Genomic DNA, 11,622 nt, shown 5'->3' on the forward strand with positions numbered 1-11,622 from the left:
CCAACAGCATCTCCACAATGAGGCGTTCACCACTCCCTGAACCCACCCAGCCACACCCCTTTGACTCTTTTTTTATAAACTATAGTGGGCAAGAATCTAGAGGAAATATGGCTGTTCACATCCTTGGACTGTAAGAACTGAAACTGATCCAAAGTAACCTGACTGGACACTTCCTCAAGGCTAGTTCTAACTGTCACATCCAGTTCCATGCTAATTTGAGCAATTTTATCCACAAAATGTGGTGTACATTTTTCACTGTAGACCACCACCTCCTTTGGACAGAAGATACTAGTCAATTCACCAGTCAGAAAAGCTCTGCTGGACTTAAGGTAAATCTTCTGTACAACCACATCGTAAGCAAAATAATGTGCCCAATCACATTCATACAAGGATTTATTTACAATTACATCACTTGTGCACCAGCTATTGACCTAGATGCCACCATATCGGCACAACATTGGCCGCAGAACTATTTGGAGAGCAGACAGGGCAACCAACGGCTGCTGATGTGACCATTGATTGGTCAAAACTACTGGAATGGCAACTAGTATTCCCTGCAGAAATAAAATCTCTCATAGAAGCCTGAAATTAAATAAAGGGCAAGGTGAGGATATGATGCCGCCAGAGATCTTTAAGGCACATATGGACTGGTGGCAACCCATCTTGGCTAGGCTTTTCACACACATAAATAATACAGCCCAAATTCCAGCAGGCTAGAAACTGAGTGCTAGAAATTGTGCCAATTCACAGGAAAGGCGATAAAACTCCCCCCCCCCATTACTGTCCTATTAGTTTACTGGATGTTCCCTCCAAACTCTTATGCTAAACATCTGCTTATCAGCTATTGATCTTCCTGCTTCACTGCCCATAGTTCACTGGAATACAAGGAAGCCCTATGGGCTCTGCAGTTGGCAAGGACACTCAGCAATTTTATTGATGAATCTGACCAAAGCAATACCAGTGTTAATATGAGTGCCATGTCAACCAGAAAATCCCCATGAGTATTCAACTATCCTTCAGATTCTGTAAGTTCGGGGGTGTCATTCACCCTGCATCACAGTGGGGAGAGGGGAGTGGACAAGTGCTGCAACAAGTATTTGAAGGGACAAAGCTATGTGAATACTAGATCCCTGTTTGTCTACCTAAGACTCAATAATGATTCCAGGTTGGCCTACTTATCCACAATCAAATCATGGATAGTTGCTGGCTTATACTGTACAGACCTGGCATATGGTAACACCCAACACCAGACTAGGATGGCTGGCATGCATCTAGCTGCATAGCAGATCCTAAAGAGGAATAGCTGATAATAATACCCCACCCATCTGACTGGGTTGCACAAGCCACACTGGGCAGCCTTAATATATTCTATTCCTTCCTGGGACCATACACAACTGCCTATACAATCACCATACATACCTCCAAGCAAAGTGTTACAGTGTTAGCAACACTAAATATGTCAGTAAATGCAAACAAGATTGATTGGAAGCCAGTGATCATGATGCTAGGCCTTCCTAGGCTTCCTTCATGCATCTGGTTAGCCACTGTGAGAAGGAGGTAGATCTTATTCTGGTACAGAAGACCACCTGTTCTTATGAGTTGCAAATAGGGCTGAGATTACACAGTGCCTTACAAGGGAGGGCCTAGTGCCTTACAAGGGAACTCTTACTAGTATGGCTTTTATCACTGTAGCACAGTAGCTTGACAACAAAAACTTGGGGGTGGGAGGAGTTGAATTTTACATCATTCCGCTCAAAAATTATGTAAATGTTTAGATTTTGACTCTTTGTCTGCTTTCAATCATCTTTTTAGTTTGCACTACATTTTCTGAAATAAGTGGAGAATACAGTCACCATTTGGGCCACCCTACCCTTGGATAAATTACTTGCTTCTTTGTGAGCAAGTCCTCCCTTCCCTTTTAAAATCAGTGTTAGGAAACTTCTTTGCATAAACACCTGTGTATTTGTAGGTTGGAAAAACCTGTGTAAGACTGAAAATACTGAGTGGTAAAATCACACACACTTGCTTCAGAATGCCTGCTTTAGAGGAATGTCATCTTGTGACATGTAAGCAATAAATGAGGAAGTAGTGTGATCCAGATTGCTTAATGTAACACAGGAAACTTGGGGCCCTGCTCTTACATGCTTTATGATAGAGGCCACAGCTCATTTCCTGTGTGCTCTATTAGCACTACCCTGAAACAAATGTTTCTCACATTGTTTAGTTCTCATTGGAAGTAGCATATTATAATACCTGTATGTATTAATACTATGATTTTAGGGCCTGACTAAATATCTTAATTGTTAGGTCCATTTCTTCTACTATTGGAAGCTGATTCTAATAGTGACCCAACTTTGTGTATCCAATAGAAAAGATGTGGGAAATTCAGCTGAAGGAACCAGCTGGTATGGAAGAAGAAAAATCATACTACTTGTACTATTGGTATGATTTGCGCAACATTTGAATTTTCCTAATATGGGTTAATGATTGAATGGTGTTACTTTAACGGCATGGAAGCCAGCGTGACATGATACAGGCAGCCCCCATTTACACACATTCAGTATGTGTGCAACCGTGTATTAGGGCTGCGTGATATATCAATATATTGTCCAAAACTGGTTTGAAATCCATATGATATCCGTTTCATAATTTTTGACCTGGCAGTATATTGCAAATCATGATGTGTGTGTGTGATACAAAAATCACAATGTGGGAAAAACTTTGAAGCCAGCCAATGCTTCTCTTGATTCCTGCAGCCCCTGTTAACTCTTGCCAGCTCAGCTCTCCCCTGCCTCATGAAGGGGGCAGTGAATCACAAGAGCAGGTACCTGCAAAAATCATGATGCATAAAAAACAGTGAAGCCAGCCAATGCCTCTACATAACTCCATCCTTATTTCAGGCATTGTGATATATATTGTGATGTTCAGCTGGTGATATATTGCAGTGTTGAAGACCAGATATCACCCAGCCCTACCATGCATCACACCGAACCTAGAACTGATCCAGAAATGTCATAGACAGATGTTTGCAGGCATTTTCAATTGGTTTCAATTATGTGTGATTTCATTGACACGTGTGGTGCCTTGGAACACAACTTCCGTGTAAGCCGGGTGCTGCCTATCCTGACTCTGAATGAAAATAGTTGTAGCAACATAACCAAATGGGATTTCTACAGCTTCTTGTATTCTTCCCCCATTTTTCTAATAAAAATATTTTACTCTTGAATTGCCTCACAGACTTTGTTAAAATTGACTCTATGGTTAGTCTCAAGTGGTATTAACTTTGGTGCCTTTCCACTAACCCTATGGAGATGGTGAAAAGGACTAGACTTTCAGCAGTGGACTCACGGCTGTCCTAAAGCTGCAAAGTTGGAAGAACAGGATGGAACAAAATCACATAAAAACTAGTCTCTCGTGAACTATTATTTAGAATAGACCTGATGGCTGTGTCGGTTATCTCCTTCATACATGTACAGTATAATGAACCTCCAGTATATTTTGGTTACATGTAACACAACAGTGGAGCAATGCAAGTTGAATAACTAGAGTTTAGCTTTGGAGTTTTTGTTTGGTGTTTTTACAAATCAGAAGGCCTTATGTACTTACGCTGCCTGTAAGTCGACTTGTGCCAAAATGTCCTGTTTCAAGAGTACTGTAAGAGTAAAGGAGGGATGAGGGTTATAAATATATTGTTATTGAAGGCTAGGTTTCTATTAGTTCTCATGATTATATGTGCAATATCATAATTTGCATCATAATTCGTAAATTTATTCTAGATTGACACTAAGGGAAGTCCCTCCCCCTCTATTTTGAATGAGATCTGGATTATATTGATGGGTTTTATTTATTATGAAGAGCAAATAAAACATTTAAACTTTTATTTTGCCGGTTTTGAAGACAAGTATTTTCCTCTGAAACCAACTACTACATACTACATAGATAGTACATGTAGGATTCTAGCCCCTATGCAGAACTCAAAATTGGAGCACTTTAGGTTTTGTAACTAAAAGCCTATCTATAAAAATAGATTTGGGGGCTCTAAATTCCAATTCTAAGAACTTGTTGTTTCAAAAATCCAAGATCATAGCTTCATGCTTTAGGAGTTGAAAAAACAATGACCAAATATTTTAAGGCAGATATTAGGAATCTTGCATTTCTTTATTTCATACCTAAGTACAAAAAATATTTCTGAAGGTTGCATCTGTGCAGGCTGATGTCTCTGTTTGTTCTGGAAGTGATGCCACTGAGTTCACACTTAAGTGTACATATGACTGTAACCTCCTGAGTATTTTAAAATATCAGTCCTTTAAAAAATGCTTCTCAAAAACAAGGGTAAGTGAACATCATGAATTTGGTCTCCATATTACCAATATTGAATAAAAAGTGCAGCAGATTCACCAGCTGACGTTTGCAAATTTCCTTATATATAAATAAAATTAGGTCAGCTGCTATAATGGTGGTGGGCTGTATTGGCTGAGGATCCAACATGAGTAAATGGCCCATTGCCCTACTAGCACCACAACACTTTGCATGTAATGTGATACAGATCAAAGTGTTTAACTAGGACTGGGAGACCTGAGTTCAAACCCAGTCACACTCTGCCTAAGCTTCCATACAGGGTTATGAGGATCAAAGGGGTGGTAGGCTCTGTCTTACACTTTTTCTCCCAGGGTCTTAAAAGTGTAACACAGAGCCTACCACCTCTTTTATCCTCATAACCTGGTGCGGAAGCTTAGACTGAGAGTGACTTGGCGAATATCACGTACTGAGCACAGATGCATTGAGATTTGAACTCGGGTCTCCCGGTCCTAGCTGAATACTTTCATTCATTTCTACATGCTGTCTGCAAAGTGAATGGTGGTTCTGGTAGGAAAATGGGCCCTTTACTTATCTTGGGTCCTCAGCAAATTGCAGCCCACCACCACTATAGCATTTGACCCTCTTTAGTTTATAAGAAATGAATGATACATGATACTGTACTGGAAAAAAAATGCTTATGCCTGTACTAAATATTTCTCTATAAAAACTCCAATTGGTGAGGCAAAAAAAGAGAGAAGTGTTACTCATTTTACTTTCTATCTCTTTGCTGTTACTGGAATCCAAACGGCATACTTATGTGTGCCAAATAGATTTTTGACAAATACTATAAGCTAGTTTTGGAACCCCCTGCCCCCCAGCAAAAAAATCAACTGATTTGCGTGCTGCTTGTGGAGCAGTTCTTCAAGAAAAACAGGTCTAAAGCCCCATTGGAAAAGTACATAGTACTTTGGATTCTGGCCCTTTGCTCTTTCTGGACAATTAACATGCTCCTTTGCCCAGGTACTACCTTTTTTTTTTGTATTGATTTACCTGTCAAAATAGACTACAGCTACCTGTATGTGAGTTTGGGTGTTTTTGTTCAGATCTAGAAGGCCATCTAGTGGCAGAATCAAGCAGAGAGAAGTATAAATTATATACTAGAAAACCATGCAAGTCTAAACTTTTAAAACGAGAGATAAAATGTCAGGGTTTTAAAGAATGGCAGATTGCATGTACAAGGGGAACATGCAAACCCCTAATGTTTTATCTGTTAAGGAGAGAAGTGCTGTGTTATTTCATATTAGGCAGGATTTTATTAGTAATAGGCTGGGCTTTTTTCCAGCCAAAACTCACTGGAATTCAGTTCCGGCACCTCTCAGGTGGGCACCATTCCCATTGTAAGAGAACAAGGGAGGTGTTCACGGTGAGTTCTGGCACCTCTTTTTCTAGAAAAATAGCACTGGAGTAATTAACAAATCTTTTTGAATGTGTATACGACCTGATACGCATACAGTTGCAATTGAAATTATTCAACCTCATTGCAAATTTGGTTTATTATCAAAATTTACAGACTTTCAGCTGTTTGCAATGAGCAAATCAAAAAGCAATTGAAATAGCTCAACACAATGGACGCTTCAAATGGTTTCCCCAAATTAAGCTAAATTGCAACTTTACACTGATTTATCCAGTCTCACTATTATTCAACCCCTTCATGACAAGCATCTTTATTACTTAGTAGAGCAGCCTTTTGCTGCTGCAAACGAGATGCATAGCAGACAGCAACTTCCAGCAGCGCTCATGAGGTGTCTGAGCCCATTCCTCATGAGCATTGGCCTCCAGTTCAGTAATATTCTTGGGTTTGCGTGCTGCAGCTGCCTTCCTCAAATCTCACCAGACGTTTACTATGGGGTTCAGGTCAGGTGACTGTAATGGCCACTGTAGAACCTTCCAGGACTTCTTCTGCAACCAAGCCTTGGTGGAATTTGAGGTGTGCTTGGGATCATTGTCCTGTTGGAAGGTCCACTGATGCCCAAGCTTCAACTTTCTCACAGACAGCATGATGTTTCCTCCTAGGATTTCCTGAAACTTCAATGAATCTATCCTGCCTTCCACATACTGCAAGTTTTCAGTGCCAGAGGATGCAGAGTAGCCCTAGAGCATCACCAAGTCACCACCATGCTTCATTGTAGGCAATGTTCTTTTCAACAAATGCTTCATTCTTCCTCGACATAGGGCTGATCCATGGGGCCGAAAAGTTCCCATTTTGTTTCATCGCTTCACAGAACAGAGCCTCAAAACTACTGTGGCTTATTTATAGGATTTTGAGCATATTGGAACCAACTTTTCTTGTGCTTTTGGGTCAGCAATTTCCGGCTTCTGCTCAGACACGATTTTTGGCACCATGAAAGCAAGTCCCTGTGGTGCGCAGGTTTAGTGCAGCGCGCGGGGACTCGCTGAGTGGGCAGCTTGGTTTGGGGGCAGCTCATGGGCCGGTTAAATGACCCCCGTGGGTTGCTTGTGGCCCATGGGCCTTAGGTTGCCTACCCCTGGTCTATATGAACATGGAGTGCCTTTACTATCTTTTTGTATCCTGATTCTTGTTTGTGAAGGGTGATGATCTCTTCTCTTACCTTCTTGGACCATTGTCTTTACTTAGCCATATTTCTAGCAGGCAGCCAAATTTGACACTCTGCAAACCCCTAGCCAGCTTGGGTATTTCATGTGTTACAGCTCGCACACACCTGGTGCAACTAATCAAGCCCTTGATTGGTTGCATCAGGTGTGCTTGAGACATTTATGCTGTTATATTTATGCTGTTGTGAGGGATTCTATTCAGGGGGTTGAATAATAGTGGGAGTGGAGAAGCCACTATAAGTTGCATTTTCAGCTCAATTTGGGGAAACCACTTGAAGCATCCGTTGTGTTGAGCTATTTCAATTGCTTTTGTTTGATTTGCTCATTGCAAACAGCTGAAAGTCCGTAAATTTTGATAATAAACCAGATTTGCAATTGGGGTTGAAAAATGTCACTTGCAACTGTATAAGCAACACATAAGACTCTGGATTGTGGCTAGAATACCTTGCTGCTTGCATTTACCACCTTTGCTGTTAAATTGTTGTGATTCAGAGAACACATATGCGCTTATTCACAATGTATCTTCATCAGACTGTGACTACAGCATCAAGTTAATAACATGATTAATTCAGCACTTTCAGCACCAGTGATCAAAATGTCAATCTGCTGTCCCCATAAAATGCAGTATCTTATCAGTGGAGTCTGTTCATACATGGAGCTGCCAGTGATGCAGAGTAAATCAAGTACAATACACATATGAAGCCAGGCAGGGCTGGGTTAAGGGACACCTCTGCCCCATCCAGACTGCCTCCAGCACAGCAAACTAGGTGGCTCAGAATTCCCCTGTTTAAGAAGACTTATTTGATCCCAGAAGACCCCTTCCCTGGTGTGAGACTTGAAGGGATGGCATGTTTCTATGGTGCCATCCTATCAACCAATCTTTCTTTAGACAAGTGATTAAATGCGTTCTCAGCAGTTGACTTTCAACAGTTTTCATAAATAGTTATATGAAAAACATAGACTTTTTAAGTTCCTCAATTCACCTGGGGTGCCTTTTTAATAAATTAAGCAGTTTTAAAATCGATAAAAAGGTTGCAGCTCCAATTCTGCCTAATGAGTGATCCTCTAACGCAAAACCTTAATTATTTTTATATTATTAAAATATTTATATCCTAGCTTTCTGCATTAATAGGATCAAAGAAAGTTAACAATAAAGTCAACCTTTAAATACTAAAATGCAAGCAATAACAAAAATTTCAAGAAAGCAAGGGAATGTACACAATTAAATGTGTTCCAATTAGGTCTAAAGCCTGCTGGAACAGGTGAGTTTTGAATGCCTTCATACTGGGTACTAGCCTTCTTGAGTAGTAAAAACCTCATGCATTCTGACCAACTGCATCCTGGAACTTACCAATTATTATGTGGTTTAATAAAATTAAATTGCCTCAAACACTGCATATATTGCAGAAACAGCATGTTAGAAATTCCTATACTGAGAAATGAGACAACATACATCTGGGTTTTCAGTAGCGCTAGTTTGGATCACTACTGTTTATGATCCCAACTACCCACCACATAACTGAATAGGTTCCTAAGTGACCCCCTGTGGAAGTTTGAGTAACTACAGAATGGTTGGTGCTTTGTCAAAGTTATGTTACCTTCTGTTGCTGAAGAAATAAAAAATATATTGACACATTGGCATTTTAATGGTGTGAACAAAAAGTGGCTAACACACATGGAGAATGTAAATGTGCACCATTATTTTTACACTCTGTTGGGTGGTGCAGCTTCATAAGAAGTGTGATTCCTATTGCCCCCTTTCCCGCCTGCCTATTATTTCAAGAGTACAAGTCTGGACAGCTTCCAAAGGTAGCTTGCCAACCAATGTTTCTGAAATCTGCAATTTGTGTTTTCAGAACTAGGGTCTATTTTTTCTGTAGCCATTACATAATATTTCAGTGTTAACAACTTCCCCTATTTATATTATTATCTTGAACAGTTAGAGATTCAGAATATTTGGATTTGTGAGGAAGTCTTCCAAAGGGGTAAAGTTAATTTTACAGAGAAACACATATAGGGATACTAAGTCCCTTGTATATCACCTCCCCAACTATGAGCCTGTTTTCAAAGCAGAGCAAGCCTGGTGAGTGGTTCTCACAAATAAGCACAAAGAGAGACCCATCCTGTTTTAATCCCAGATCTACTCTCTTGCTACACTAAACAATGAATTTACTTGAGTTCATACATTTATAGCCCACCTTTCTATGGAGCTCAAGGTGGCACACATGGGGTTTTCAAGTGGTCTCTAATGCAGATCAGATCAAGCAAGGTGGAGTCACCAGTTACCTTAGTTTAGATAAACATCTAACAGTCACAGACAGACCTCAATGAAATTTATCTTAATCCTTATTGAAAGCTAACTGTGCTAGTTGTCATCATTACATACTGTGGTCAAACAGTTCCACAAATTAAAATGATTTATAGATGGTACTTTACACCAAGTAAGCTAGCAAAGATGTATAGTCAGAATCAGGTACGTGTTGGAAATGTAAAGAAACAAAAGGTTTCTTTATCATATCTCGTATGCAGTGGACTTGCAGAATAGCTAAGGGATTTGGGGAATGATAACTTAATGAGATAAAAATATATATTTAAGAGGACTCCCCCCCCCCAATCCCCCCCCAGCTTTTCTCCTAGGGATAACTGGACCAGATGTACCAAAGACTCAAAGGAATTTATTTCTGCATGCGACTACTGCAGTGAGAGTGCTATATACCCCCAAATGGTAGGAGGATGCAGTACCTATAAAAGAGGGGTGGCAGTTGAAATTTATGGAATATTCTGAATTAGTAAACTTAACTAGTAAAATTAAGATGAGACAGCCTTCAAGGAGGATTGGGTAATGTCTGTAGGTTATTAAAAATATTAATGTAAATATGTTAAAACTCTAGCAGGTTTGGTGTAAGCTCAACAGTTACTGTTATTCTGAGAATAAATTGGAGGGGGGAAAGGTATAGCTTAATTATAATATGCAGCAGCAATAGATAATTTTGAGGAAACCATGGAAGGGAAGTCGATTACTAAGGAAACGTATATTGGAAAATGTTTGACTACAGTAATTGTATTTTTGGAAAAATTTTTTAAAAAATTCCACAAGTTAGTTACTCTGAGCATGTTAAAAGTGCTGCCGCTAGCTAAAAAGAAATTCCACACATTTAATGGGCTTCCAGGTATGTGGGCATACATTTTAAAGTGAAATGCCGCTTACCGCTCACCTCCATCTCTCCAAAGTCGCATTTACACTGTAAGCTCCTCGGGAGCGGAGACTTTTTGCCTTGCTGGCGTTTTTTCCTGTGCGCATTTGGGGCCGCAATGTCACACCACCAACAATAAAACTTTTTCCGTGTGTGTGTGTTTGGGGTTGCTGCTAATGTGTGTGTCTTTTTAGCGGTTGAGGCAAGAGCTGCGCTGAGGGAGAGGCCGCCTGACCGCATCCTTCGCCTCTTCCTCTGTCTTCTGAGCCGGCAGGAAGGACGGCGGAGCCGGCTTCTGTCACTGCCGGGCTGAGGGAAGGAGCGAGGGACGGACGGAGGGGCTCCGCCGCCGGGCTGCCTTTCCCTCAGAGAGGCGCCCCTTCCCTCCCGCGCTTCCAAGGGGTGCGGCGTGAGAAGCCGCCCCATGGCCGAAGGTAACGGCTCCGTGCCAGGCGGGGACTCGGAGGAAGGCTCGCCCTTCCCGCCTGCGGAGGGTGGGAGGAAGAAGAAGAAGAAGAAGAAAGAGCTGAAGGTGGTGGTGGTGGGCGACGGGGGCTGCGGGAAAACATCCCTGCTCCTGGTCTTCGCCAAAGGCGCCTTCCCTGAGGTGAGTAGGGGGCCTCCCTCAGCCAATCGCAGCCCGCTCGCCCTTCCCGCCTTTTCTCCCTCTCGGGTTCCAGAACTTTCCGCCAGAACCCCCCTCCCCCCCGCGAGAGAACCTTTTGGACCAGGCAGGTCTCGCCCACGGGGCCAATAGCAGGAAAAGTGAGAGGTGGAACCTTCCATTAGGGTCTGGCGAGGGGGGGGGGCTACTTTACCCAGCTGCCCAAAGGCCAGGATGGATGGGCTGCAAGTTCACCGTTGGGCGGGCAAGGGAGAGACTCGGGCATGTATTAGAAAAAAGTTTTTTTAAAAAATCCAAACCCAGCGTTTGCCATTTAGCAAAGTGAAAAAGCTGCCCTGAGAAGTGGGTGACGAAGAGCAGAATGTATGACAAGATGTTCTAAGAGAAAGGAAGCATTAAATTCCACACACATCTCTTCTCTCTCCCCCCCACTTCACCAACCAAAAATCTTGAGTTTAATAAAAAAAAGTAAACACGTATATCCAATATTTATATTGCAATCAATACATTTCACCCTCAAAGAGTGTTACCAAAAAGATAAAAAATCCAGGCCACCAAAAGTAGAGGGGAGAGAATAAGAGAAATTAGGAGACTGATTAAAAGTTGTGAATATCCACAATTCACCAGCCCAAACATCTGTGGAAAAAGAGAAAGTGGGCCCCTTCCTCACAAAAGCTGTGTAGCACTAAGATGTATCCCTTGACCTAAAATCTCACATCCTAGACACCTGCCCAAAGTCAGTCTTCTATGGAAATCATTCTTCAGGGTTAGCAACAAATACAGTGGTACCTCGGGTTACAGACGCTTCAGGTTACAGACTCCGCTAAGCCAGAAATAGTACCTCAGGTTAAGAACTTTGCTTCAGGATGA

At 41.6% G+C, this 11,622-nt stretch overlaps 2 protein-coding genes across 7 annotated transcripts in view; one reads left to right on the forward strand and one right to left on the reverse strand.

Annotated features, from left to right (window-relative positions):
- SETD1B (SET domain containing 1B, histone lysine methyltransferase) overlaps positions 1-10,282 on the reverse strand; it is a 69,668-nt gene extending 59,386 nt beyond the window's left edge. The window contains exons 1-2 of one of the 3 annotated variants that reach the window (XM_081842202.1): positions 10,149-10,282; positions 3,607-3,652 (exon numbers count right to left, since the gene is read on the reverse strand). The gene's annotated coding sequence lies outside the window, so the exon portion shown is untranslated. Of the gene's footprint in view, positions 1-3,606; positions 7,701-10,141 lie in introns of those variants that run through there. The other 2 variants (XM_081842201.1, XM_081842200.1) reach the window with 2 other exon arrangements.
- Positions 1-11,622, forward strand: part of RHOF (ras homolog family member F, filopodia associated) — a 31,034-nt gene that overhangs the window by 9,693 nt on the left and 9,719 nt on the right. Inside the window, exon 1 of one of the 4 annotated variants that reach the window (XM_081842277.1) lies at positions 10,410-10,734. The exons of the other annotated variants lie outside the window; for them this stretch is intronic. Coding sequence (XP_081698403.1) covers positions 10,552-10,734 — 183 coding nt within the window. The 5' untranslated portion in view covers positions 10,410-10,551. Of the gene's footprint in view, positions 1-10,409; positions 10,735-11,622 lie in introns of those variants that run through there. 4 annotated transcript variants of the gene reach the window in all.

This window comes from Podarcis erhardii (genome assembly GCF_964252035.2).
Source record: "Podarcis erhardii genome assembly, chromosome: 15".
NCBI classification, from domain to species: domain Eukaryota; kingdom Metazoa; phylum Chordata; class Lepidosauria; order Squamata; family Lacertidae; genus Podarcis; species Podarcis erhardii.